The sequence below is a fragment of the Oryza glaberrima genome, chromosome 9 (assembly GCF_000147395.1).
Source record: "Oryza glaberrima chromosome 9, OglaRS2, whole genome shotgun sequence".
NCBI classification, from domain to species: domain Eukaryota; kingdom Viridiplantae; phylum Streptophyta; class Magnoliopsida; order Poales; family Poaceae; genus Oryza; species Oryza glaberrima.
Genome location: NC_068334.1, coordinates 15,409,051 through 15,433,335, shown reverse-complemented (window position 1 = coordinate 15,433,335; position 24,285 = coordinate 15,409,051). Strand labels below are relative to the sequence as shown.

The 24,285-nt window shown below is 46.8% G+C and overlaps 3 protein-coding genes across 3 annotated transcripts; 1 reads left to right on the top strand and 2 right to left on the bottom strand.

The window, feature by feature from the left end:
• The first annotated feature begins 1,645 nt into the window (after positions 1 to 1,645).
• On the top strand, positions 1,646 to 6,064 carry LOC127784026 (trimethyltridecatetraene synthase-like). Its single transcript, XM_052311203.1, has 2 exons — positions 1,646 to 2,636; positions 5,290 to 6,064. The coding sequence occupies exons 1-2, from the start codon at positions 1,701 to 1,703 to the stop codon at positions 5,920 to 5,922; spliced, it is 1,569 nt and encodes a 522-aa protein (XP_052167163.1). The 5' UTR covers positions 1,646 to 1,700; the 3' UTR covers positions 5,923 to 6,064.
• Positions 6,065 to 8,388: 2,324 nt separating this feature from the next.
• LOC127784929 (trimethyltridecatetraene synthase-like) lies at positions 8,389 to 12,292 on the bottom strand. Its single transcript, XM_052312351.1, has 2 exons — positions 11,372 to 12,292; positions 8,389 to 9,024 (listed from the first exon to the last, which is right to left on the bottom strand). The coding sequence occupies exons 1-2, from the start codon at positions 12,290 to 12,292 to the stop codon at positions 8,389 to 8,391; spliced, it is 1,557 nt and encodes a 518-aa protein (XP_052168311.1).
• Positions 12,293 to 18,528: 6,236 nt separating this feature from the next.
• On the bottom strand, positions 18,529 to 21,199 carry LOC127784927 (trimethyltridecatetraene synthase-like). The gene is made up of 2 exons (XM_052312350.1): positions 20,098 to 21,199; positions 18,529 to 19,367 (listed from the first exon to the last, which is right to left on the bottom strand). Exons 1-2 carry the CDS (start codon positions 21,007 to 21,009, stop codon positions 18,735 to 18,737), a joined length of 1,545 nt encoding a protein of 514 aa, XP_052168310.1. The 5' UTR covers positions 21,010 to 21,199; the 3' UTR covers positions 18,529 to 18,734.
• Between the last annotated feature and the right edge of the window lie 3,086 nt (positions 21,200 to 24,285).

Below are 24,285 nucleotides of genomic sequence, written 5' to 3'. Positions count from 1 at the left end.
TCTGGGCCCAACTGGAGCTTTCCCGGGCCCATGCGAGGATGGAGCCGTCTGTTCGCTGGGCCCTCGCCGACGTGGACTGGTCACAGGAGCGTGCAAATGGGCCCGTCTCGCGCGCGACGACGACGCCACCGACCGGGAACGGCTCACTGAGAGACGTGCGCCGGTCAGGGCCGGCAGCTGGAGCTGCACGTCGCGCGCGGTTAGCGTGGCGGATTCACGTGGACTCGTGGGCCTCGCCGGTCGACGACGCCCAGTCACCCGCTAATCACCAGCGCAGGTTTTGTACTAGTGTACAGTCTCTTCTCTTTTTTTTTTCTTTTCGAACGGCTAATTTGCTGTCATGCGTTAGGTCTCCTCTCACAATCACCATTTGATAGAGACGGACTGATCGATAAATGAATTGCAGGACTAGTTCAGCACGCTCCTCATCGCTCAAACAGTCAAACTCCCCGCGGATTTGCTCGATCTGTTGTTTCCTTTCCATCGATGGAAAGCTCGCCGCCGTGCGTCTAGGGATCTCACACCCCGAGAGATGATGGTAGTAGCAACATACGAGGTTCAGCCGGCCGGGCAGGCGATGGGACCGGGAACACACGTTGTCACCAGTATATGTCGCTGCTTTTGTTACCCACTTTAGTACCAAGCTTTTCCCTCTGCCTGCGCAGCGGCAGCGCGCCGGAGGCCGGACCGGCCTACTCCAGCTAGCAACGGTGGGGGGGCACTAGGTTTGGGGCTAGCTGTGTTGTGTGTGGGCGCGCGCACGGTGCGACGTTCACGGTCGGCAGCGGTGCCGCGCTTGCCGTGGGCCGCCGCCGCGTGCTGGCTAGCTGGGCTCGCAGCGGAGCCTGCCTGATCTAGTGGCAGACGATGACGGCAGATGAAACGAAGCGAGAACAAGTCCACTTTGATTCCTTCTAATACGAGTCCACGGATAGGATAGTCCCTTAAAAGCAATCTAAACTATAGATCTAGTATTATTTAAGGATCTCCAACTGCAATAACACATCAACTATTAAAATCATTGTAATTTAATTTCCTCGGTTGTTTTAAATGTGGTTTTCGCTGATGTGGCTAGATAAATTGGTCTAGCCAGCTGAGCCAGCTTATGGAGCCCACATGTTAGCGGGTCTATATCAATAGGCTGGGTATAATAGTTCAGCAAGGTCATCGAACTTGTTAGGGATGAATCAGCTCTGTGCCCTTGTCGGCTAGAGACTCTTATCTTGATTTTGTTTCTCAATATGTAGGATGAATTTGAACTTGTTTTTTTATAGTATTAGATGTCAACATACTTTATATTGCTAATTTCCCATAACTATTTATATTGAATTTAGAAAAAAAAAAGTACACGAAGGATATTCCCTCATCATATTAGAACCCATTCCCCATCTTATTGGAGTGGTGGAGTTTTCACAGGGACCATACTATATTGGTTTCCATGAAGAGGTCAATTATAAAGTCACTAACAATGTTCTCAACTCAATTAATTAAACCTTCACCCACACTCTTTGACTCTTCTAGGCTTACTCTAAGAAAAAGAGAAAGGGAAAGAAAAGAATCAGAAAAGCTTTGCCACACCTCACGCCTTGTGTCCTTGTGCCTCCTACAAATAGCTCTTGCCATTCAGTTTCCTCTCAGCAGCCCAACAGTCGTCTTAAACCATCCAGCTAGAAGACAACATCCTCTTAATTCCGGCCTTAATGGAGGTAGCACTCTGTGCATCCTTTGTTGCCATTCTGCTAACCACCATGCTCTTCCTAAAAGCCATCTCGACAAGGTGCCGCCGTCGAAAGTATAACCTCCCGCCGGGTCCCAAGCCATGGCCGATCATCGGCAACCTAAACCTCGTCGGTGCGCTCCCACACCGTTCCATCCACGAGCTCTCAAGGCGATACGGCCCACTCGTATACCTCCGGTTCGGGTCCTTCCCCGTCGTCGTCGGCTCGTCAGTCGAGATGGCCAGGTTCTTCCTCAAGACGCGCGACGCGGCGTTCATCGACCGCCCCAGGACGGCCGCCGGCAAGCACACCGCCTACAACTACCGCGACATCACGTGGTCACCCTGCGACGCGTACTGGCGCCAGGCGCGCAGGGTTGTCCTCACCGAGCTCTTCAGCGCCAGGCGGATCGAGTCGTACGAGCACATCCGCCGCGAGGAGGTTCACGCGCTGCTCCGTGATCTGCACTACGCGTCGTCGTCTGGCGGCCGACGAGCTATCGTGATTAAGGACTACCTGTCCACGGCGAGCCTGAACATGATCACTCGCATGGTGATGGGCAAGAGGTACGTGCAGGGCGAGGTGGTCCATGAGGAGCCGGGATCGGCGCGGACGACGCTGGCGCAGTTCAAGGAGTTGCTCGAAGAGCTCTTCTTTCTCAACGGCGTCTTCAATGTCGGCGACCAGATCCCGTGGCTCGAGTGGTTGGACCTACAGGGCTACGTCAAGAGGATGAAGAAGGTGAGCAAGGCGTTAGACCAGCTGCTCGAACACGTCGTGGACGAGCACAGTGAGCGGAGGCAACGTGAGGGGAACGGGTTTGTGGCAGGAGACATGGTGGACGTGCTCCTTCGACTCGCCGATGATTCTAGCCTCGAGGTCAAACTTAGGCGGGACAGCATCAAGGCATTTACTCAGGTTAGCGACTGCATAGCGTACAATCGTAGTACTCCCTCGTCCAAAAGTCTAGGCTGTTTGGATGGTATTTTCAGTACATGTCACATCGATCGGATGCTTAATACTAATTAGATGTTTAACGTATTAAACGTAGACTATTGACAAAACCCATTCCATAACCCTGACTAATTTGTAAAACAAATATATTGAACCTAATTAATCCATGATAAACCTATGTGATGCTACAGTAAACATATGCTGATTGGCTTAAAAAATTTGTCAGGAAAATTAGCTCTCATTTATGTAATTAATTTTGTAAGTAGTCTATGTTTAATACTCCAAATTAGTGTCTAAACATCCGATGTGACAGGGATTAAAGTTTAGTCCCGGGGTCACCACTAGTCCTATTTCTTTTTGCAACAAGGCATGGTTTAGTTTCCAACTTTTTCTTCAAACTTCTAACTTTTCTATCACATAAAAACTTTTCCACACCACAAACTTCTAACTTTTTCATCACATCGTTCCAATTTCAATCAAGCTTCCAATTTTGGCGTGAACTAAACACACCCCAAGACTAAGAATCAATTAAATCACTCACGTTGTGACAAAACAAATGAACATGTAACTAATAAGTACTAAAATGGTTTCTTGGTTCTCATCAATAATTTAATTTAGCACATAATGACTACAAAATAGAACTTAGACTTTTAGAAAAACCAAAGAATGAAATAAGTTTTAGACTTTTGGAAGGAGGAAGTACATATCAATCAAGGGGAATAGACAATTTTGTCCCAAATTTCGTCCACAGGTCAATTTGGTGGTTGATTTTTCATTTTGTCTAAAGGAGTCCTCCAGATTTGCGCAGGAATTAAGGACAAGCTAATGCCTAACCTTATGGTAAAATCCCAGTGAAGTATATTAGCCCCTCCATACTTCCTCAAATACTCCGTTTCAATTTACCTATCACGTTCAAGATTTGTTTTAAGTCAAACATTTTGATCTTTAACTTCAATTTCTACAAACTCATGTAGTTTTACATCATAAAATTTATACTTTTGGATTCATCATGAGAATACTTTAATATAATATATAATTCACATGTTGTTAAATTATACGGATTTCTAAATATTAATGGTTAAAGATAGACATGTTTGAGTTAATTAGACTAAATCTAAAATGATAAGTAATATAAAATAGAGGGAATAATGAAAAGGAAAAGTCACTCCAGCGGTCTCATCTATTCGTTCCCATCAGGCTTGCTCAATGCAAGAAGGTGAACAACAGTAGCCAGTAGTTACATCATGTTAGGGCATGTTAGGGGGGTACAGCACACCCAGGAATTATCTGAGATGTTAATTAAAGTATAAGAACAAATAAGGGCAAAGTTGACAACTCTTTTGTTCTCTAATTAAATCATATTAGATTACTTCCAAATTACTGCCTTCGTCCCATATTATAAGGTAATAAGGCATGTATTTTTTACACGGTCTTTAATAACATACTTTGACTATTAATTTACTACATGTTATGTTCTCAACTATGAAATTAGCATTACATGAAATTACTTAAAAATATGAATCTAGTAATATAACATGCATAATATAATTAGTACAATTATTAATAAAAAAAATTACCGAGTTTGATTTTTAAAAAAAACATATGTAATTTGGGACGGAGGAAGTAAGAATTTTCCGTGAGGCTAAATGTTGGTTCTAGCTTTGCTCACACATATAACAAACTTAAAAAGGTGGGACCACAGGACCTTTCTAAACCTGCAGATATAGAATTGTAGGAATCATTTTATGAAATCCCAAAAGCAAAATGATTACACGGTAAACCTTTTGATAGGCAAAATTAATCAGTTATTCTCCTCCACCAAAAAAAAAGTTAATTATTCTCCCCCAAGAATAAGTCAAGCAAATAACTGGCTTGGAACGTTGGAAGTTCAAAAGTTCATACTAATATGCTGTGCAAATTTAGTATATGAGTTGTGAAGTGTAAATGACTGAAACATACTACCTCCGTTTTTTAATAGATGACATCGTTGACTTTTTCTCACATGTTTGACCATTCGTCTTATTCAAAAATTTTATACAAATATATAAGATATAAATCACACTTAAAGTACTATGAGTGATAAAACAACTCATAACAAAATAAATTATAATTACGTAAATTTTTTGAATAAGACGAATGGTCAAACATGTAGTAAAAAGTCAACGGTGTCATCTATTAAAAAACAGAGGGAGTATATATGAAACTAGAATCTCTTACATGCATGACGCCAAAAATTATTGGCTTATCTATAGGAGTAAATATCACTATAGGTCGCCGTGCATAATATTTTTTACTTCAGTGCACCCTTTTTTTTCATAGTTGACAAATACTAATCCATTTTTTGTCAAAAAATATTAATCCAATTTGTCTTCACAACCAATCAATCACATACGTGGACAACTGCAGAAAATGCACATTTTTTTTCAAGGAGAACACATTACAAGAATATGATCAAATTAAGATGTTACCTCTTCCGCCCCCCCCCAAAAAAAAAAAAATCAAACCCTGGGTCTGAATCTGGATATACATATGTCCAGATTCATATCCAGGGTTTGATTTTTTTGGGACAGACTAGTAAGTCGTTTCTCAGTTAACTAGTCCAAAACGGCATGTGTAGGACCTCATTGCTGGCGGCACGGAGAGTTCATCGGAGACAATCGAGTGGGCCATCTCGGAGCTCCTCAGGAAGCCCGAGATGTTTGCAAAGGCCACAGAGGAATTGGATCGCATTGTCGGCCATAGACGTTGGGTCAATGAGAAGGACATTCTTGATCTCCCCTATATTGAGGCTATTGTAAAAGAGACCATGCGCCTTCACCCTATCGGACCTTTGCTTGCGCCACGCCTTTCTCGTGAGGATACGTCTATGGGTGGGTATGACATACCTACGGGCACGCGTGTATTCGTTAATGTGTGGGCCATTGCCCGTGACCCTACGCTATGGGATGCATCGGAGGAGTTCATGCCAGAGAGATTCTTGGGTAAGAAAATTGATGTGAAAGGGCAAGACTTTGAGCTATTACCATTTGGGTCTGGTCGACGGATGTGCCCAGGCTACAACCTTGGGCTTAAGGTGATCCAATTGAGCATAGCCAATCTTCTTCATGGCTTCACGTGGAGGCTCCCGAAGGACATGGTAAAAGAGGATTTGAGCATGGAGGAGATATTCGGGTTATCCATGCCACGCAAGTTCCCACTAGAGGTTGCTGTTGAGCCCAAGCTCTCTAGTCACCTCTACAAAGGTGATTGATATATGTCTCTATGTCATTACTCATGTAGCTGGTACATAAAAAGTATATGTATTTCTGAACAAGAATTCTAAGCCCTCAAGAGATGTTCTATTATGTGTATGATACAAACAGTCATGAAAGATTCTAAAATATTTGATTATACAGAGTACAATGATATCTACAACTCCAGAAAATTTCTAGTCTAAACTCAATATATATGAAGCGGGAAAAATGAAGGCAATCTTAGTTGCATGTATCATTCCTGCCATGCCAATATAGGTGTGGCCCTTTTTTCTATAGAAACACGGTTCTAACATAGGCGCTCACAATGTGAGTGTACTCACCCTTATGAACACATACTCTCTACCCCTATGAGCACCTCCAAAAGTCTGAGTCAGCACATCTTGCGATTGACAAAGTCACCGAAGATGTCTCGTTTGTCAATGGGTATGTCGTCTACCACTGAAAGAATAATTAACTGTAAATGCGAGTACCCATGTCAAGTCCAGGACTTGAACATAGACAATATAGAGAAGGGTGATGTGCATGGCTTCCCTTCTTTCCTCCATGTCTTTATGACAGAATGATGAACCTTCCAAGTTTGAATGTTTACAGACTGAACCTACAATACAACCTTGTTGCATATGCAATTAATGCAACTATCATACTCATGCGAATGGCCTATCATTTGGTCCACAAGGTATATCTTTTAGGTTTTCTTCCACATTTAGAGAGGTATATACCTCTCCTATTTCAAAGGTAAAAAAACAAATCAGTTGAAGTAAACAGAAGACAAGTTTATGATTAGCAATGACATGAGTTCTCTTGTTGTTAGGAGGTACATCAAGGTATATATATACCACAAAGTGTAAGTCTGGAGGTATATACCTTAAAAAAAGATGGAAAGTCAAAAATATACTTACACCATACTCTATTAGTTTTGGTACTTCCTTTCACAAAGAGGTCTATATTAAAAATGAAGAGATATAAGTATGGGAGAAAGCCTTTTATTTTGTTTTTAGGTTGTTGTACCATGATTTTTTTTCTTGTTTATCATGTTAGGAGTATTTGGCCTTTTGATGGATTCTATGATAGTGCAAACTGTGTAATGATTATGTACATCCTAGTTAGGGCAGAGATTCTCCCATCCTATATTTCTAGTTGCCATGCTTAACAATATTTCACTAGCATACTTTCGGGCTGGTATATATGAAAATTAAACTGGAAATCAAGATACTACCACTACTGGAGAAACTATCTTTCGTGGGTTGGTAAAAATCACAATAGTCCCGGTTCAACTAAAAACCGGGACTAAAAATCATTTTTAGTCCCGATTTAAAAGTGTAACGAGACTATATGATATTTAGTCCCGGTTGGTGTATCTGCCTCCCACGTCCTAACTCGGCCACGATCTTATCTCTCTCTCGACCAAGCGTCTTCATCTTCTCTCTCGCCTCTCTCTCTGTCCTCTCCTCTCTCGCAGCGGGGTCGGCAGCAGTGCGGGGTGGGCAGCGGGAGAAGAAGTGGCGGGAGATGCGGCGGCAGCCGGGTCCGTGCCGGTGGCAGGACAAGAAGCCACGGTAGGGCGGGGTTGGCGGCGCCTCTCTCCGTCCTCTCCTCTCTCGCAGCGGGGTCGGTGGCGGCTAGGCCCATGCCGGTGGCGGGAGAAGAAGTTGCGGCCGGGCTGTGTCGACGGCGGGAGAAGTAGTGGCGGCCTCGCTAGGGAGGCGGCGGCCTCGCCCTTCCTTCTGCCAGATCCGGCGGGAGGGGAGGCGGCGGCGGTGGAGCGATTGCAACCAGACCGGAAGAAGATTTTTTTTTTTAGGATTTACGATGAATTTGTTTTTGAGAATTAGTGATGTTTGATCTGTGATGTGAATATGTGATGTATTTGTAATGTTTTTCTTTAGAATTTGTGATGTATTTGATCTGTGATTTGGAGATTATTTGGGGATTTCACGATTTGGGGATGTAGTGAAATCAATATTCAAGCAGTTAAAAGCAACGAAAAAAAGAAAAAGAAACTCTATACCAGGACTAAATTAGGAGCACTAGCCACCTGTCTCTACCATCTTCACCAACCGGAACTTAAAAATAGATCTTTAGTCCTGGTTATTTTAATCGGGACTAAAGATAGTCTTGGATTCGTAGTACCGGTTTGCAACCTAGGACTAAAGGGGTTGCAAACCGAGAATACAGACCACTTGTTCACTGGTGTTTTTTTTTTTTTTGCTTAATATAGAGAATATCTACTAGCAGTACCCATGAATCTGTCTTGTGCACAAATATCAGAGTCCAAGAACGAAGAAAACCTTATTATCAAGCATATTATTGACTCACTCTTGCCCTATTATTCCACTCTTACAAAGACAGAAAATAATGCATAAGTAACAACACCAGTACTAATACTGCAGGCTTACCGGACTGCAGCGACGACAGATGCAGTAACAACTGTAATCAACAGACATGCAACACACAGATATACATCAGCAAGCAGACACATAGAGGTCAGCCGGGAGCTTGGGCTCGACGACAACCTCGAGCGGGAACTTGCGCGGCGTCGACAAACCGAAGATCTCCTCCATGCTCAGCTGCTCCTTCGTCATGCCGTCGGGCAGCCTCCACGCGAAGCCGTGCAGCAGGTTGGCGAGGCTCACCTGGATCACCCTCAGCCCAAGGCTGTAGCCGGGGCACATCCGCCGGCCCGACCCGAACGGCAGCAGCTCGAAATCCTGCCCCTTCACGTCGATCTTGCTGCCGATGAACCTCTCCGGCATGAACTCCTCCGGCGCGTCCCACAGCTTGGGGTCGCGGCCGATGGACCAGACGCCGACGAGCACCCGCGTGCCAGCGGGGATGTCATAGCCGTCGACGGACGTGTCTTCGCGGGACAGGCGAGGCGCAAGCATGGGCGCAATCGGGTGCATTCGCATCGTCTCCTTCATGATGGCGTCGATGTAGGGGAGGCTCGGGATGTCCTTCTCCGTGACCCAGCGGCCGCGGCCGACGACACGGTCCAGCTCCTCGGTGGCCTTGGCGAACACCTCCGGCTTCCTGAGAAGCTCCGCGATGGCCCAATCCACAGTGGCCGATGAGCTCTCCGTGCCGCCAGCGATGAGGTCCTGTGCACGTGCAGATGATGAGCAACGTTGGAGTTTGGACCGGTGAATCAGGTAAAGAAACGAGAACACAGTCACAAACTGAACATTTTGATCGATGGTAAAATAGCGTGCACTGCACTCGGCACAACACATCTTTTCATAATCTTGTGTTAGTTGCTCGGGTTGCAGTTTATGTTATGTAATCCATGAACAATGTGTTTCACCTTCTCTCTTCTTAGTATAATACAGGGAAGAGCTTCCAGCCACTTGCTTAAGAAAAGAAAAGAAAAAGCTCTGCACAACATCTGATTAATTAGCTAGTTGCGGAGACAATCAGGTTAATATTTAGGACCGATTGGGCGTCAACGAAGTCAAGATGTAGCTAGTGCATGGTTATGTACGATGATACTATTATAATCCTACTGACTTTCTATTCCCCATAAAAGAATATAAGTAAGTACACATGCAGTATTTAAATTTGTGTGGATTGTTGCGTTCGGCAGCAGAGACTGTGAGTGAGTTTGTTTCGTTTTCCGCGCGCACGTTTCTCAAACTATTAAACGGTGTGTTTTTTAAAAAAATTCTATATGAAAATTACTTTAAAAAATTATATTAATCCATTTTTAAAGTTTAAAATAGTTTATACTCAATTAATCATGTGCTAATGGCTCACCTCATTTTGCGTATCTTCTCAATCTCTAAACTCCTAAAATATATTGGTTTCCGAACTTGTCCTAAGTATTATATAAATCCAAACAGACTCCAACCTGCTTCATGTGCTAATGTGACATACCATGTCAGTAGCACATGTGAGACACATATAAACTTTTTTTTTTAAAAAAAAATCCTCTCTCCTCTCTTTTTAATTTTATTTTTTCAAGATAAAAAAATCATTTTCTCCTCTCTCTTTTTAAAATTTTATCAACATATGGATCCCACCAACACCAATATGGCATGTCCATGACAAATTTAGGAATCCAAAAATTCCTTTTGATAGTTTAAGAATAGGGCAATTGTGTTCTTACCCCTACTTTCATATCTAATTGTGATTTTACCCCTCTTTTTTCTAGGGTTTATGATTTTGCCCTCATTTTTTTCGAAGGAAGCTGTCGTTTGCCCCTACATTGGATGACCGTTTGGTGGACCCAAAATAAGAGTGTAAAAAATATAGATGAAATTTACTAAGAGAAAAACAATGGACCATTATATCCCAGTGCAAAGAACAACACCCTGCATTGCCTTTTTCATCCCACCCGATCCCCATTCTGATTACTTGATTAGCCTAACCCTAGTGGCACCGCCGGCGGCTGTGCACAGGCGAGATAGGCCGGCGGCTGGGCAAGGCTGTGATGCCCAGCGAGCAGCAGCAGATGCCCACATCAGCAAAGCTAGTAGGGGGTGTTGGCGCAGTGAGCAAGCCGCGGCTTCGGCGGAGCGAGTGAATAGGCGGCGGCTCCGAGCCTCCGACGGCAGCCGCAAGCAGGAGGCAGCTTCGGCGGCACGTGCGAGCCCGCAGCAGCGGCATCGCACGAGAAGGCGGCGGCTCCGGTCGTGCTGCAGCCGCCTCTTATTTTCTTTTTCTTTTTTCCGATCTTGTGCTACTTTGTGAGGAGCTTGTTTGTTTGGTGATTTTTTACTGGTGAATGCGATGGATCTTTCGTACCTGGTGAAAGTTCTGTGAAATCCTATCAATGATATCGAAGTTCTTTCAAAATTTGTCCAAGTGCGATCATATTTTTTTGGAAAATACACAGATCCTAAGGCCTTATTCGTTTTGAAGGATTCCTAAAGGAAATCTCAATTCCTTTGGAATAAGCACTATTCATGCATTCGGTTTGTAGGATTCAAAGGAAAATTTTCCATAGGAACACTATGCCAATCCTCCAAAAATCCTCCAAAATGTACTAATTCCATAGGAATGAAAACATCCACTCCAACCTCTTTTGTTTAACTCAGTGTAGGAAAAATTCCTGTGTTCCAATCCATTGTTTTGCACGTGCATTCCTACATTATTCCTACGTTTTTCCTATTCCTGTGTTTTGGAAATCCTGTGAACCGAATAGGCCCTAAAAGAAAAGTAGGGGCAAGTGTACAGGGTTATACCTGTCTTTTTTTAGTTTCATTGACATCGATAGGTGGTTTTAACAGAGTAGGGGCAAATCAGAGTTTCGTTTTAAAAAGGTGAGGGTAAAATCACAAACTCTAAAAAAGAGAGGTAAAATCACAATTGCATATGAAAGTAGGGGTAAGAACACAATTGCCCCTTTAAGAATCTAGATGACACATCTACTATAAGATTAGAAACCAACCCTACACTACACTCAAATAATATTAATATATTGAGATGCTATTTGACTCGGTTAATTACCTGGGTGAATGCCTTGACGCTGTCACGGCTGAACTTGACCTCCAGCGAAGGATCGCTGGCGGCATTGAGCAGCACATCCACCATGTCCTTCGCCACGAAGCTCTCCCCCTCGCGACACATCCGGTTCTCATGCTCGTCCAGTACATATTCCAGGAACTGATCAAACATCTTGCTCAGCTTCTTCATCCTCCGAATGTACCCCTGCAGGTCCAGCCAGCCCAACCACGGGATCGAATCCCCAATGTCGAGCACGCCGTTAAGCAGGAAGAGCTCATCGATCATCCACCTGAACCGCTCGGGCGTCGTCACCACTTCTCCCTCGTGCACCACCTCGCGCTCCAGGTACTTCTTGCCGAGCACCATGCGCGAGATCACGTTCAGGCTCGCCGCGGACAGGTAGTCCTTGAGCGCCACCACGCGCCCGGACGCCGCGTGCAGATCGCGGAGCAGCGCGCGCACCTCCTCGCGGCGGATGTGCTCGTACGACTCGATCCGCTTGGCGCTGAAGAGCTCGGCGAGGCACACCTTGCGCGCCTGGCGCCAGTACGCGCCGTAGGGCGACCACGTGATGTCGCTGTAGTTGTAGGTGGTGTGCTTGCCGGCGGCGGTCTTGGGCCGGTCGGCGAACACCACGTCGTGGGTCTTGAGGAAGAACTTGGCCATCTCCACCGACGAGCCAACGACGACGGGGAAGGACCCGAACCTGAGGTGCATCAGGGGACCGTACTTCTTGGAGAGGCTGTGGATGGAGCGGTGTGGGAGTGAGCCCATGAGGTTGAGGTTGCCGATGATTGGCCATGGCTTAGGCCCAGGAGGGAGGTTGTACACCCGGCGGTTGTGCCTCAAGATCAGAGTTCTAAGAAATAAGAGGATGGTGGCGAGTGTGATGGTAAGGTAGGATACCCATAGTAGAAACTCCATCTGAAGAATGTATCTTGGCTGGTGAAGATGACTGAACCACGGGCGAACTTTTATAGATGGCAAGAGGGAGTGGCTTGCTAACGCAATAGATATACCATTGAATTCAGGCTGCATATGGGCATTCGATCGATGTTTTGTTTGCACTTGGCATAAATAAAGACAATCATTAGTCAACTTGTACTGGTCATGTTAAAAAACCACTGTGGTTAATTGCCCCAGTTGCTAATTAATCTCGTGATCTGGAAGGGAATATATTTCCCGTGTACACTCCTGACACACCAACTGGCAAATGTCACAGAAAAATCCAGAAAAAATTAGACACATACTTCCAATGGTATTATACTTACGTGTGAAATCTTATATTCAAATACATTATATTTTAGCCGTAACAAAAAAACAAATTTCTAACAGATTTTTACTTTTAAATTGTCAGATTTTTCACTTTTTTGTTACGGCTAAAATATAATGAATTTGAATATGAGACTTTACAGATATGTTTAATACTATTAGGAGTAAATGTTCAATTATTCGTAGAAATTTTCGTGACATTTGCTTGTTGGTGTGCATGGAGCGTGCACGAGAAGTTTGTATGTATAGGATATGTACCTCTGATCAATTGGGTATCTATTTTACAATAGAACAAATTGCATTGATAAATGGTGTACTTTTTGTATGACCTGTTGAGGTAGTCATTTTCTTTTGAGACAGAGAAGCTATAAGAAACTGCAACAATGCTATCAATGAGTAAGCAACAGTAGGTAGGCATACAGCCATGCACCATGTAGAGTACCCCATCCATCTCAAAATATAAACATTTTTAAGAATACAGTGACATGCAAACTTTATTCCAAACAACAAGAGGAGTGTTTAATTTGCTTCCCATGTCTAACCCTCTCCATAGACGATGTCTTCTGTTTTTATCAATTTGCTCCACAACTCTTAACTGGAAGTTTCAGTTGGCACATGTAGAAAGTTAGCAGAAAGCACATAGTTAACCAGATCGAGCCTATTTCCATAAGAAAGATAAATGGAACAGGAGATGAGCCTTCTTTTAATTCTCTATACTATTGGGAAGAAATCATGTATGAGTGGTTTGGTGAGACTTAAAGGTAATCCAAGGTAACTGAAAGGAAAGGATCGTTGCGTCATTGCAGAGTATTTGTGGGAATCTTCATCTTTTCTTCTGACACATTAATTGGCACCATGAATGATTTGTTGAAGTATTCTTAGACTAGTCGAGTCCACAAAATGTATGTAAAAAGCTTTGAGTCAAAACAATTGTCTAGAGCATACATGTATTACTAGGAGCGTGTCATCCGCATATTGTATTACTAGTAAGTCAAGACACGTACAAGTTGAAATTGTCAGTGAAGATTGCAAGGTCCCTCTGTTCATAGGTCATAGCTTTATTGTGAATAGATTGTAGGAGGTCTGTTGCTGGTTAAAAAAGGAGAGTTGAATGAGACTCCTTGTCTCACTCCCCTTCTGGCTTGAGATTTTTTTCCCTGGGGCACTCCATTCAATAAAATGGAAAAAGTTGTAGATTTTAAGATTTTTTTTCTACCCAATCAATCCACAGTTGCCAATCCCTTTACATATCAGAATCTCTAGGATTACACTCTATTCAGTTTTACCAAAATGCCTTCTCAAAATCATGCTTGAGTGCAATCACTTCTTTCTTGGATTTTATAGTAACATATGCATTCAAAAGGCCATGCTAGGCAAAATAAACATAATTTATCCTCTGTTAAAAAATATAGCTACATTTCAAGTAGAAATTTGAGCTTTTTGATTGGTTGTTTATGACGGTGGGAGTAATTGAGGACTTTTATGAGAATAAATTCTTTAAATGGTTTTAAGAGTTGAGAATGTTTCTTTATACAATATTAAAGTTAAAGTTAAAGGGTGTGTTTGTGTAGCGCCCGTTCCGTCTTGGCGCCTAGCGGGAAAACTAGCTCTTAAAAATCCTATTTGCGAAATCCGTTTCTTTGCTTGTTGTCTAGTGCCCGTGCCATCTCAGGTCTCAAATCCCCGATCCATCGTCGAGTTCAATCCCGAATTCAAATCCTTCCCAAATCAAATCCCTCCGCAAAAGTCTATTTTGCCTCCCTAGGGTTCGATGGGCCGAATCCCTCTCGGCCCATCTCCCCCTCCCTCCCCGGCTCGCTCTCTCTCTCTCTCTCTCTCTCTCTCTCCCTCTCCCCCGCTCTGCCCGAGCGCTGCTCGCGCGAGCGCGCGAGCCGCGCCGAGCCCTCCCTCCTGCCCCGCTGCCATTCCCGCCGACGCCGCCAAATCGTCGCCGTGCGCCGTTGCTTCCCGCGCGCGCGCGCCGTGGTGGCCGACCGCCTGGTCGCCGCCGTCGTCAGCCTCTGCCGCGCCTGCCGCGCCTGTCGCCCGTGTCGCCGCTCCGCTCCAAGCCGCCTCCGCCGTTATCGCCGTCGTCATCGACTCGGCCCCGCCACTCCCCGCGCGTGCCTCCAAAGGACGGAGGCAGAGCCCCCCCCCCCCCCCCCCCCCGCGTCGCCCCCGCTCCCTCCTCCTTTTCCCGAAGAGGCAAGGGACAAGCTCCCTTTCCCCCTTCCTTTTTCTTTCTTTCTCTTCCTCCGCCGGCGTCATTCCCCTCCACCCTGTCGCCGATTTGGCCGCTAGCCGGAGCGCCAGCTCGCTGGCTTGACCGTCCAATGTCGGTCCCCCTCCCCCAAACCGACATCGCCACCCTATAAACCCAGGCGCCCTCCCTCCTTTTTTTTTTCCTCCCAATCTTCCCCGTTTTCCGCCCGCGCCATTGCCGTCCCTCTTGCCGACCGCCGCCGACGCGTGTGCCGGAGGAGCCGGCACGAGCAAGGACGCGGAAGGGGACTCCGGGCGCGCCCTCTTCTTCCTCTTCCCCGGCCCGAGGCCGGAGAGATCGCTCCCGTGCCGTCGGCCTCTCGTCACCGCGCCCTTCGCCGCACGGTAGTGTCGCCCTCCGTTCTCCCTCCTCGTTCCTTCTCCTCCCCTTAGACTCGGGTAGTAGCACGAGTAGCCTCCCCGTAGCTAGCTGGCGCCGCCCCGACCGTTGCCGCCGCCCGCCGTGTGCTCGCCGCCGTCGCCGCCCGAGCTCGAAAGCGCCGCTCGTCGCTGGCCTCGCTCGGCGTAGCTCCGCCCAATCCGACGCTAGCAACGGATTCCCGTAGCCGCGTAGATGCTCTCACCGCCGGGAATCGACCCCTCGTGACCTCATCGCCGTTTCCCCCTTCTCCTGGCGCCGGTTGCCGCCGCCGCAATCCGCCGCCGTCGAGCATCCCCCGGCGAATCCGAGCCGTTGGCTCGTCTCCTCTCGTCCCGTGCAACCTCCCGGTGTGCTCGCTTTCGCCTGTATCGCCGTGGTTCGCTTCGCCGCTCGCTGCCGCCGCCCGCCGTCCGTTTCGGCCGACGTCGTCGTCTACCTCCCGCCGGCCCGCGTGGCAGCCACGTAGGCGCCACGTCGGCGCCACCTCGGCCGCGACTGGGTCAAGCAGACCCCGGTCCGCCGCTTCCCTCCGCCCCCTCGCGCGCGCGGTCCACCGCGAGCCGTGAGGCTGCGCGTGGGCCCGCCGCACCGCGTCCTCCGCGAACCGCGCGCATGCGCCGCGCCCCCCTCCCCAAACCCTAGCACGCCCGCGTGCACCTCGCTCACGGTGAGCCGAGCCGCCGACAAGCGGGTCCCACTCGGGACCACGCGAGGATGGACCCGGCCCACCGGCTCTCTCTCTCCCCTCCCCGCCCGCGCGCGCCTTGGGCCGCCCTCTTGGGCCGGCCGGCCCATTAAGCTCGGCCGAGCCGCCCCTTTCTCTCGGGCCGCGCCCTAGCCGCCCGAGGGAAGTCTAATTTCCCTCCCTCTTTCTTTTTCTTTTCTTTTCTTTTTCAAAAAGGGTTTAAATAAATCCTTTTCCTTTAGACAAAAATCCAATAATCTTAGAAATTCAATATCTTCCCAACCGTAAGTCCGTTTGACTCCGTTCAACTTCCAAAATTCCTCAAATCTCGAGATCTATCTAATGGCACGCTTAGAGGTCAATAATAGGGCTTTATTTTCGCCGTTTGTTGAGTTGTCCCGTTTCGCGTGTAGTTTCGGAGCCCGAAGACCCGCAGTGCGAGGATTTCGAGGATCAAGCTCAAGATCTCGAGCAAGGCAAGCCACCTTTGAACATCTTGAGCCTGTATTTGAACTTAATTAATTTGCTTGCAAAATATTATGCATTGATAGGATTGCACTTAATCTGTTTGCCCCGTCTGCAAGGCAGACCGGTGGGCCTACCCAACTTGTTGCATCTGATCCTTCCACTGTTAATTGTTATACCATGTTCCCTTGTAACCACCTAGTTGCGCCTCGATATTCGTGCACTCTGTGCGAGTATCGACGGTCGCCTTCAAACTTAAAATCTGAGTAAGTTCTTGGGTAAAACTTGGGTTTTTACAAAAGACTTGGAAAACCCGACACCTGGGTCGGTGCTTGCGAACTAAATGAATTTCCAAAACCGCGGACCGGGGGACGTACCGGGAGTACGGTTTCCCGCTCTTGCAATTAAGGACCGTTTCCTTGGAATTTCATCCGAACATAAGACAAGTACGACCACATGGGTGGAATGGGACACCCCTGGCTGAGTAATTAGCTAATCGGGGGAGCCTTGATGCCAAGAGACATGTGGATTCGCCGGGGTGGTGTCGGGGAGGACCCCTGGGCTTCCTGGCACAGTATGGTCTGGGACCTAATCTGGTGTTGGTCTGGGACCCCTCTCGTTGGCATATGGTGAACCTGTGTCGGCTTTCGAAATGCCTTGTCATGAAAGCCTTAAGGTCTCTAGTCGTGGCCGTTCTGCACGGGCTGGATGATCCGGGTTAGTAATGTCGTGTGGGTAAAGTGTACCCCCTCTGCAGAGGTTATTAAACTGTCCGAACAGCCGTGCCCACGGTCATGGGCGGATGTGAGGTGATTCCTAGCGTAGTTTTGTTTGACTACTGCCTTGTGAAATTTTGCTGTTGTGAAATGGGTTTGATGTTTGGAAAATCTGCGGCTGATGGGACCAGCCAGGCCCGGGTGGCCGTTTGAAAGCTATTGGCCGGGTGCCAATCTTGATCAATTCAAAAGACTGATACATTGCACAAACTCCGACCGGACGAGACGCACTTTCTCATCCGTGTCGTTTGAGAAGCACTCACTTAGTTGTTTCAGGAAAGAGTTCAAATAAAATCAATTGCAAAAACAGCAGCCCTTCTTTGAAGCCTGCATTAAACACTTATTTCCCATGGCTTGCTGAGTACTCTCGTACTCACCCTTGCTCCATATAAATAATTTCCCCCCCCCAGTTGCTGAAGAAGATGAAGCGGATCCCGCTGACGAGGAGTTCCTTCAGGAGCAAGCCGGCTACGATGAGTTTTAGGGTTTCGGCCTAGTTCCCAAGTCGCGCCTGTGATGTGTGGTCCAAGTCTTGGCTTCCGCGTTCCTTTTGTAATGCAGTTGTGAGCTCGGGATCTGTCCGCAGCCCAACATGACTGTACCCCTACTCTATAATAAAGAGACCTCTGTTGCTGTGATATTCTGTCTTCCTGTTATACCAGCACTGTTTCCTGGGACTGGTATCAAATAACAGGTTAATTTGGAGCGTCACGGGCTAGTTCCGCTCGGGACTAGTTCGGGGCGTGACAGTTTGGAGTTTGGACTAGGGGTGGACAAAAAACTTAAAGCTCGTAGCGAGCTTGGCTCGGATTGAGTCGAATTTGTAGTCTTAATAAGTCAAGCCAAAGTAGACTTTTAGCTCATGAAGCTCGCGAACTGCTCGTTTAGCTCGTTAATACAAGAAATCAACATATCTTCATGTACTTCGTGATTTTAACTAGTATTTAGTCATTTAAATACAACCAAACTATTTATATTTAGTGAATTATTTATTAGCTAGTTTTTATTTTCATGTTTATATATGATAAAATGGTAAATGTGAAATTATGAAGGTAGAATAAATACGTTAACAAGCCTAACTAACTAGCTTAATAAGTCAACTTATGAGACGAGCCAAGCCGAGCTAAGCTTCTGGATCATTAACAGGCTCGTTAAGATAACGAGCTCAAACGAGCCGAGCCAGCTCGTAAAAAATAACTAGTTGAGGTGGGCAATATGGACTTATCCTACTTCCTACATATCTGCGACAGTGGTTTTTTTTCATAGGGAATATCTACTGCCAGTATGATGAATCTATTTTGTGCACGACACTCCAATATTGCATAACACCTTATTATCAAGCATATTATTGACTCACACTTGCCCTATTACATTCAGCTCTACAAAGGCAGCACAGGATGCATAATAAGTAACAACGCTAGCAATACACTGCAAGCTTAATGTTGGACCGCGACAGGAGCAGTGCCTACAGTACAGTCAAGAGACACAGAACGTACACACGCACAACATCAAAGGCATATCAGATCAGGCAGCAGCATAGAGGTGAGCGGGCAGCTTGGGCTCGACGACAGCCTCAAGCGGGAACTTGCGCGGCGTCGACAAGCCGAAGATCTCCTCCATGCTCAGCTGCTCCCTCGTCACGCCGTCGGGCAGCCTCCACGCGAAGCCGTGCAGCAGGTTGGCGAGGCTCAGCTGGATCACCTTCAGCCCAAGGCTGTAGCCGGGGCACATCCGCCGGCCCGACCCGAACGGCAGCAGCTCGAAGTCCTGCCCCTTCACGTCGATCTTGTTGCCGATGAACCTCTCCGGCATGAACTCCTCCGGCGCGTCCCACAGCTTGGGGTCGCGGCCGATGGTCCACACGCTGACGAGCACCCGCGTGCCGGCGGGGATGTCGTAGCCGTCGACGGACGTGTCCTCGCGGGACAGGCGGGGCACCAGCATGGGCGCCACCGGGTGCAGCCGCATGGTCTCCTTCACGATGGCGTCCACGTAGGTGAGGCTCGGGACGTCCTTCTCCGTGACCCAGCGGCCGCGGCCCACGACGCGGTCCAGCTCCTCGGTGGCCTTGGCGAACACCTCCGGCTTCTTCAGGAGCTCCGACAGCGCCCACTCCACGGTCACCGCCGAGCTCTCTGTGCCGCCAGCGATGAGGTCCTGCACGTAACGATCGATGTGAATTGCTGAATTGTTGCTACTTAGATGGTGTTGTAATGGTGATCAACAATGGACTAAGTAACACTCCAGTGATATGATGCATTGTTATAAGATTTAAGACATAATGAAGAGTGTTGATCTGCAGTCTGAAAATTGTTTTTTAATGTTGTTTTTGTTCAGTTATAAACTTATTCTGCACTGTTTAGATCACAGGAGGGGGTCAGTGCTGCTTGCAATGATTGACGTCCCATGCTTATCAGCAACGGAATCTGCAAGCTCTTTGGGCAGACAAGATATTCAGACAGTTCTTAGTTGTGTGGGCTAGCTCTGTGGCAAGCACATTCATTTCCCTAATGGATAGTGACGTCCATTTGGGCAACTCCGATCTTTTATGTAAGTCCGTTTTCTGATTGAAACTAGTAATTAATAATGTGGTTTGGCTATGATAAATGACAACCCTACCATACGTAGTATCCCAATATCCTACTAAGAAATAAATAATTTATGTCACGGTCAAGTTTCAGAAGTTGACTAACAAGAATGCTACGAGTACATAGTTGCAGCCTGCAGCTATCATTCTGAGAGTTTGTGACTGCACCCATTCAAGATTGTTCCTATTAATTACAGTATTAGTATGTGATTTTCCAGTTTATTGAAGCGTGTAGATTTGATTTGAAGTTGATCTGAAAACATTTTTTGGGGGCAGAAATGCAGTGACAGAAAGACTCACCTGAGTGAATGCCTTGACACCTTCCCTCTTGAGCTTGACCTCAAGGTTGGGATTGTCAGCGAACTGCAGCAGCACGTCCACCATGTCCTTGGCCACGAAGCTCTCCCCCTCGCGGCGGCGGCGCTCGTTGTGCTCGTCCACGACGTGTTCCAGGAACCGGTCGAACATCTTGCCGAGCTTCTTCATCCTCTTGATGTACCCCTGCAGGTCCAGCCAGTCGAGCCACGGGATGGAGTCGCCGATGTTGAGCACGCCGTTGAGCAGGAACAGCTCGTCGAGCATCCACTTGAACTCCTCCGGCGTCGTCACCGACCCCCCCGCATCCTTGTCCAGGTACTTCTTGCCCAGCACCATGCGCGTGATCACGTTCAGGCTCACCGTCGACAGGTAGTCCTTGAGCACCACGACGCCGCCGGCCGCGCCGTGCAGGTCGCGCAGCAGCGCGCGCACCTCCTCGCCGCGGATGTACTCGTACGACTCCAGCCGCTTGGCGCTGAAGAGCTCGGTGAGGCACATCTTGCGCGCCTGGCGCCAGTACGCGCCGTAGGGCGACCACGTGATGTCGCTGTAGTTGTAGGTGGTGTGCTTGCCGGCGGCGGTCTTGGGCCGGTCAGTGAACACCACGTCGTGGGTCTTGAGGAAGAACTTGGCCATCTCCACCGACGAGCCGACGACGACGGGGAACGACCCGAACCTGAGGTACATCAGGGGACCGTACTTCTTGGAGAGGTTGTGGATGGAGCGGTGCGGGAGCGTGCCCACCAGGTTGAGGTTGCCGATGACCGGCCACGGCTTCGGCCCCGGCGGGAGGTTGTACACGCGGCGGCTACGGCCGAGCACCGCTTTCAGGAACAGCACGGTGGCGAGCACTACGCCGACGAAGGACGCCCATGGCGGCAGCATCAGCTCCATCGGTAACCGGTCGGTAGTACGTGGATTGGCTGCAATTCAGTTACTATGTTATAGGCTGAGCTGCTTGGCTGGTTGTGGACAACCAGAGCTCGAGCCAGCTACTTATAGAAGACGACGAGCTCGGAGGTGTCACCATGGCGGTAGTAGAGCGCGCGAGCGTGTGGGGGAAGTTGAGGTGTCACATGGTGGGAAAGGACGGGGAAATCGATCCAAGACGATTCTCACGATGTCTGGAAAGAAAACTTGACCGCGAAATGGGCCAAGGCGTCCACTTGTGCAAATTGTCGTTTTGCCGAGAAAAACGTGGGGAGAGACCGAGGCCACGGAACCACCGCTGCTCAGCTAGGCTGCACAAGCACAACGCTCTGCTGCGTATGTGAAGTTGCAGGTATCCCTCTTGGGGGAAAAAAAAAAGAACGTGCAGAAGGTGCGAAAAAAAGTCAAGAATATTTATGCCGTCATATTTTTCAACAGAAAAAATAGCATATATTTATATTGTAAGTTTATAAATTACATATGTAATTTTAGTGTATTAACAATGTAATTTATATGTGTAATTTGTAATTTGTATTTACACTAAAATTACATATGTAATTTATAAACTTACATATTTGTAATTTGCGGAAAATATGTAAGTCTGTGTAATTTGTAATTTGTATTTACGTATGTAAGTTATATGTAAGTCAAACAAAATGTGGTGGTTGCTTGCATGGTAAGTGTCTTGGTTTGTAATGCTCAGGTCATGCGTTCAATCCTGCTCCTCTCTTGGGTTCCTTTGATGTTTTTGTATGTACTGCACTAATCTTTAACGCATATCGTATTATCTAGGAATCGATATATTTTTTTCTACAAAATATGGCGTCACCTTTTTAGACTCTGACCTATCGCTAATCATAGTACATGCCCTCCGTTTTCGGGATGGCAAGAAGTTCCTAATTTTTTTCCGAAAAACATCACATTGAACCTTTGGACGTGTGTGTGTATATATATATATATATATATATATATATATAAACTAATTGCATAGATTGTATGGAAATCGCGAGATGAATCTTTTGTATCTAATTAGTCCATGATTAGCTATAAGTGTTACAGTAACCCACATATGCTAATGACGGTTTAATTAGACTCAAAAGATTCATCTCGCGGTTTCCAAACGAGTTATGAAATTAGTGTTTTTATTCGTATCCGAAAACCCCTTTCGACATCCGGTTAAACATCCGATGTGACACTAAAAACTTTCTTTTTCGAACTAAACACACCCTAACTATAAATTTGGTTGATCAGGTTTCGGATTTCCATTTCAGTGGCTGGCAGTGGCACAAGTATATGTACTATGGACAGTGACAGATCATTTTGGCTCTGCCTGCATATACTGTATTATCTATCTCTAATCAGTGAGCAGACAGAGAGTGGGCGAAACAGGAATACAGGATGTTGATCCGACGCTTATGACCACACATATAGGCATGCCTCACCAATCATCAACCGGTGTCACAGTATGGCAAAGGAAATGGAGCCGTGAAAGCTGACAGATCTTGGAGCACACTCCATTTTCTCTGGGTGGACAGAATGAATCAGAGTTCTGCCACACTCTGCCTTATCTGTGGATGAGACTCCTCTAACGTTATGCAGTCTGTAGTTGTGCCACGGATATGTGGGCCTCACTTTGGTATGGAATACATGTCAGTGGCACAACTACAGACTGCACAAAGTCGGGGATCTGTTTCCCTTATATGTGTATGCACTATCAGGGCTTTTAGGGCATCCACAATGTGACCAAAAAGCAGTCCTTATAACTCTATATGGGTACCTTTACCATTGTGAGAGGTGGCATTAGGAAGAGCCATATAATAAGCTACCCATAGCTATAAAGACCACCCATATAGATTAAAATATACTATCTCTCTCCTTTTGCTTCTTTCATGAGAGAACTATAGCATTTGGAAGTAATTTTTTTTAGAATGTGGGTCCCATCTTAATGTCAATTGCTATCTATATACATTGTGGAAATAGAAATAACAAAAGACCACTTATGTGGGTCCCACCTATATGGACTACTTGGTCCATATACATTGGTGATGCCCAAACAATGATACGCCGTGGCATTCAGCCTGAGCCACATACGTCGACAATTTCTGAGAAATCGAAGCCATGTTTGTAGCCGGGCCCACCAAAACAAAGTCCACGCTTCCAACTGAAGCAACGCGTTCTTGGGCGATATCGAAGCCGCGTGCGGTTGGGAGAAGGGGTGGCAGGCATGTTGTGGGGCGAGTGGCTTCTCCCTCGTTCCCAGACGCGCGCCCCGATCTCCACATCCCAGATTCGCCCTCGCCGTCACCCTCGCCCGTGCCCTTGCCCTCACCGTCACACTCCAGATCTTTGTTCAAGCTCACCGCCAAAACAAAGAAAAAAAAAGAGGTTTATAGTTGAAGCGCTAACAATTTGGACGTCGCCTGTGATGCTCAACAGCTGAGCTCAGATGATTTCACTGTCATATGAACGTAAGTCACAACAAACGGGGATCATTTTAGTTAGTGTAACAGGTAGCTAGTGTGTCATCCATCAAATCATTTAGTAATTTCCCCACGAAAGAAAAGAAGCAGGGCATCCTGTTTCACCGCACTACAGAGCAACGAGATGGATCGTTACTGTATCTTCCCCTGCAAATGCATCGCGATTAGCAGCAAACGACACGGAAGGTTGTCTGAACTAAACTGAGACTCGAGGCTTGACTTGACCTGCTCGAGTTTGATTAAACTAAGAACAGGCAACCCCCACATGCTCGACCGTCAGCAACTTGCGTCGTCCACAGCAACGGGTGCTGCAAGAAGAAATTTCTGCTCGATGCCATAAATTCATAATCTAAGGCAGGTCTTTAGAAAAGAAGTCTTCGGCAAAATGTTCAGATAGAATAATAATTAAGATCAGCAAATTGCATTTTCTCAATGAAATTGGCACTTGATCAATTAGTAGGATTTAGATGTGTGAACTAACATGTCGGGGCGTGTGGACCTGATTGACTTGCATAATTGTGTCTACCACTGAAATTGCGAGGGGGATTTCTCGGGCATCACTAAGAAAGTAAGAAAGTATAGTGGAGGAACAGTGGACGTGGACTGACTGTTATTTGAAATGGTTGACTGACCAGCAGTAGACCAACAGTCTCTTCTGGGAATAAACATTCCACTTGTTTCTTTTTTAGTACGTGTCTGCTGCTCTGGCGATAGAGATGGGTCCCTTTTTTTTTTTCCAAAGTAACTCTAGAATTCGGGT

Excerpts from the sequence above, each read along its gene's own strand:
- LOC127784026 (XM_052311203.1), top strand. The coding sequence starts at position 1,701 with ATGGAGGTAGCACTCTGTGCATCCTTTGTTGCCATTCTGCTAACCACC. Across the intron at positions 2,637-5,289 it reads GCATCAAGGCATTTACTCAG|GACCTCATTGCTGGCGGCAC; the intron begins GTTAGCGACTGC and ends CGGCATGTGTAG.
- LOC127784929 (XM_052312351.1), bottom strand. The coding sequence starts at position 12,292 with ATGGAGTTTCTACTATGGGTATCCTACCTTACCATCACACTCGCCACC. Across the intron at positions 9,025-11,371 it reads GCGTCAAGGCATTCACCCAG|GACCTCATCGCTGGCGGCAC; the intron begins GTAATTAACCGA and ends GCACGTGCACAG.
- LOC127784927 (XM_052312350.1), bottom strand. The coding sequence starts at position 21,009 with ATGGAGCTGATGCTGCCGCCATGGGCGTCCTTCGTCGGCGTAGTGCTC. Across the intron at positions 19,368-20,097 it reads GTGTCAAGGCATTCACTCAG|GACCTCATCGCTGGCGGCAC; the intron begins GTGAGTCTTTCT and ends CGTTACGTGCAG.